We start from the raw sequence: 3042 nt of genomic DNA on the forward strand, positions 1-3042 counted from the left end.
ACGACGATTAAGACGATATCGATTTATTATAACTAATAACTAAACACGTCTACATTAATATATGCTAATATACGCTATGCCAAATGACTATGTTGCTATGTCTCATATTAATATATTATAATCCCATCATGTCGCATTACTATATTTTAATATTTACTTATGTCCCTACCGATATAATTGTACTAACAAGGCACCGGCCCAAAACCCAGCCAAAGACAGAGGCCCACTGTCCTCTAGGACAGTAGACCACTGGGCCAGTCCGGCCCTGCCACTGATAAGAAGTAGATAGGTATAATATGCCTATAAAATGCGTGTATCCATTAAATAATACATAATATAAATATTGGGATAACCGCGATGTAAATCGTCATCACAATAGTATATATGACAATTACTCAGAAAACCCTCACATGCGACCGCCGTAAAAACCGATGAAAATTAAAAACGATTTTCTGTTCGTTAAATATAACTATAGGTAGGTAATGATAATTATCATTGACGGTGTAATTACGCGTTTGTATACAGATTAAATAATATGACAAGCGTACGCTAATGTAATAATTAAACATGTGTTTATATTATATTACAAATTATTTGAAGTTGATGAACATGTTGACCCACAAGGAAAATATGTATTTATTGTTGGCAAATTGAATGCCGATTCGCCTTCTAATTCATCGTATTATGTAACATCGAAAGTTCTCGAAAAAAAACCAATAATTCAACTATAGCACTATTCGTAACCGATTCTCTTAAACCAGCGGTTCCTAACCTGTGCACCGCGGGTGCCGCAAGGGCACCGCAAGCTTATTTCATGGGCACCGAGGCTCATCCAAGAATGAAAAAAACTATTTACAATTTATTGTAGTTAAAAAAAAAAATTGTTTTACGTATGATATTACTTGGTACACTCGATATATTTAATACAGTGTTTCTAATCGGTATCGATTCAGATAAATTACATAGGCAAAGTGGGTCTATTATTAAAACGCCTGCTACAGAGTCAACTTGTTCTAATATAGAAGAAAGCATAACCAACGAAGACGGAGTTAATGATGATAGTCCTACTTCTCAAGGTATGAGTAGTACACTACCGCCAAATACTGGTGACTCTGTCCCAAGAACGTCTAAAAAACGTAAATACGTTGAAAGTTATTTGGAGATGGGGTTCATAGAAACAAACGATGGCCAGCCACAGTGCGTAATTTGTTCAGAAGTTTTTTCTAACAGCTCTATGTATCCCGGAAAACTACGTCGTCATTATGAAAAGGTCCACCCAGATCATGATGGGAAACCACTCGATTTTTTGAAATGAAAGCGCTCTGAACTATTGACTGTTAGAACAAAAATAAAATAGCACGTACTAACCGATAATGAAAACGCATTGAAGCTTTCTACATGGTGAGTTACCGTATAGCACAAAAAGGTGAAGCTCATACCATTGCGGAGACCCTCATAAAACCATGCGTTATTGATATAGTAACTTGTATGTTTGATGATAAATCTGCCAAACATTTATCCATAATTCCTTTGTCAAATAATACTGTTGCACGGCGAATTGAAGATTTGGCTAGCAACGTATCAGAAACACTTGTCTCTCGTATTAAAATTCACACTACAAATGGACGAATCAACCGATATTGCTGGTCTTCCTGTGGTAATTGTGTTCGTTCGTTACGTAAACATGAACTCTTTTGAGGAAGATCTTTTATTTTGTAAACCACTTCTATCTAATACAACAGGGGTTCAAATTTTCGGTTTATTGGATGATTTTTTAACAGAAAATCAGATTGCGTGGACAAACTGTATCGATATGTGTACTGATGGTGCTAGGGCCATGACAGGTGCAACAGCTGGACCAACATCTCAAACAACTCAAATATGCATTTAATAAATATTTTCCTACAGATCGAGAGGTGTTTTTAAAAGACGGTGAATGAGTAGTTAATACATTTTCAGTCTGTAGAAAACCCTCAAGCTTGTCTTCAATCGAATATGAGAGTTTGATCGATATAACTTCAGATTCAACATTTCAATCCACCTTCAGTAGCAATTCTTACGTTGAATTTTGGCTAAATTTAAAAAATACAAGTTTTGAACATTTGAGTCAAAAAGAAATAACAATACTCCTACCTTTTGCTACCACTTATTTATGTGAGACAGGATTTTCAGCATATACGGCTACTAAAACCAAATACCGGAACCGTCTTAATGTAGAACCTGACCTTCGTATCCAACTATCACAAATTGAACCAGATATTGCCAAACTTTCAAAAAATAAGCAGCCACAAAAATCTCATTAATTTTTAACTTTCAAAGCAGTATTTTTTTCTTTATTTTCCACCATAATTTTGTAATTTGTTTTTTATATGTACAATAAAATTATTTAAAACGGTCTGTAATGAAAACAAGTGTTCATTTTTATCATGTTTCTCATGATATTCACAGAGGGGCACCTAACTAAATTTAGACCATCAAAAGGGCACCGCCGACTAAAAAGGTTGGGAACCGCTGTCTTAAACCATAGGTATTGTGGCCCAAAGATAATAATGATCACAAAGTTTTGTTGATGTCATCTGATGCTACGCACATTATTCAAGATCATTTTCTTCGAAAAGCCATTAGCCTTCTTTTACGTAGATCATTTTGAAAAGTTCTTCAAAAATATATTTCAATAAACTTGAGAGATTAGGCAAAAATCATTGAAAATTATAAATGAATTTCAAATTAATACATTTTGAAATATAATCTTGCTTACAATAATGCACATTTTTCATCATTAAAAGTATCAAAACTCTTGAAACCTATACAACAATAATTAAAACACGTTTTAAACAAAAATAAAAGATTAATGGTTTTAAATGAAATTACTTAAATAAGTCAAGGTGACAAGGTCACGATTTGTCTGATCAAAATAATTAACAAAATATATTAATAATTATAAGTCAATTTTAAATATGCACCAATAACCAGTGCTGATAATGTACACAGTTGTCGCAGGTTTTCGTCCTACAGTTCACGGGAAAATTTGCGTTGGTGTAA

At 33.8% G+C, this 3042-nt stretch overlaps 1 protein-coding gene across 1 annotated transcript; it reads left to right on the forward strand.

The window, feature by feature from the left end:
* Nucleotides 1–892: 892 nt before the first annotated feature.
* Nucleotides 893–1315, forward strand: LOC103309496 (protein FAM200B-like). The gene has a single exon (XM_008185028.1). The coding sequence runs from the start codon at nucleotides 893–895 to the stop codon at nucleotides 1313–1315; it is 423 nt and encodes a 140-aa protein (XP_008183250.1).
* The last annotated feature ends 1727 nt before the right edge of the window (nucleotides 1316–3042 follow it).

Source organism: Acyrthosiphon pisum, unplaced genomic scaffold, assembly GCF_005508785.2.
Source record: "Acyrthosiphon pisum isolate AL4f unplaced genomic scaffold, pea_aphid_22Mar2018_4r6ur Scaffold_21848;HRSCAF=25053, whole genome shotgun sequence".
NCBI classification, from domain to species: domain Eukaryota; kingdom Metazoa; phylum Arthropoda; class Insecta; order Hemiptera; family Aphididae; genus Acyrthosiphon; species Acyrthosiphon pisum.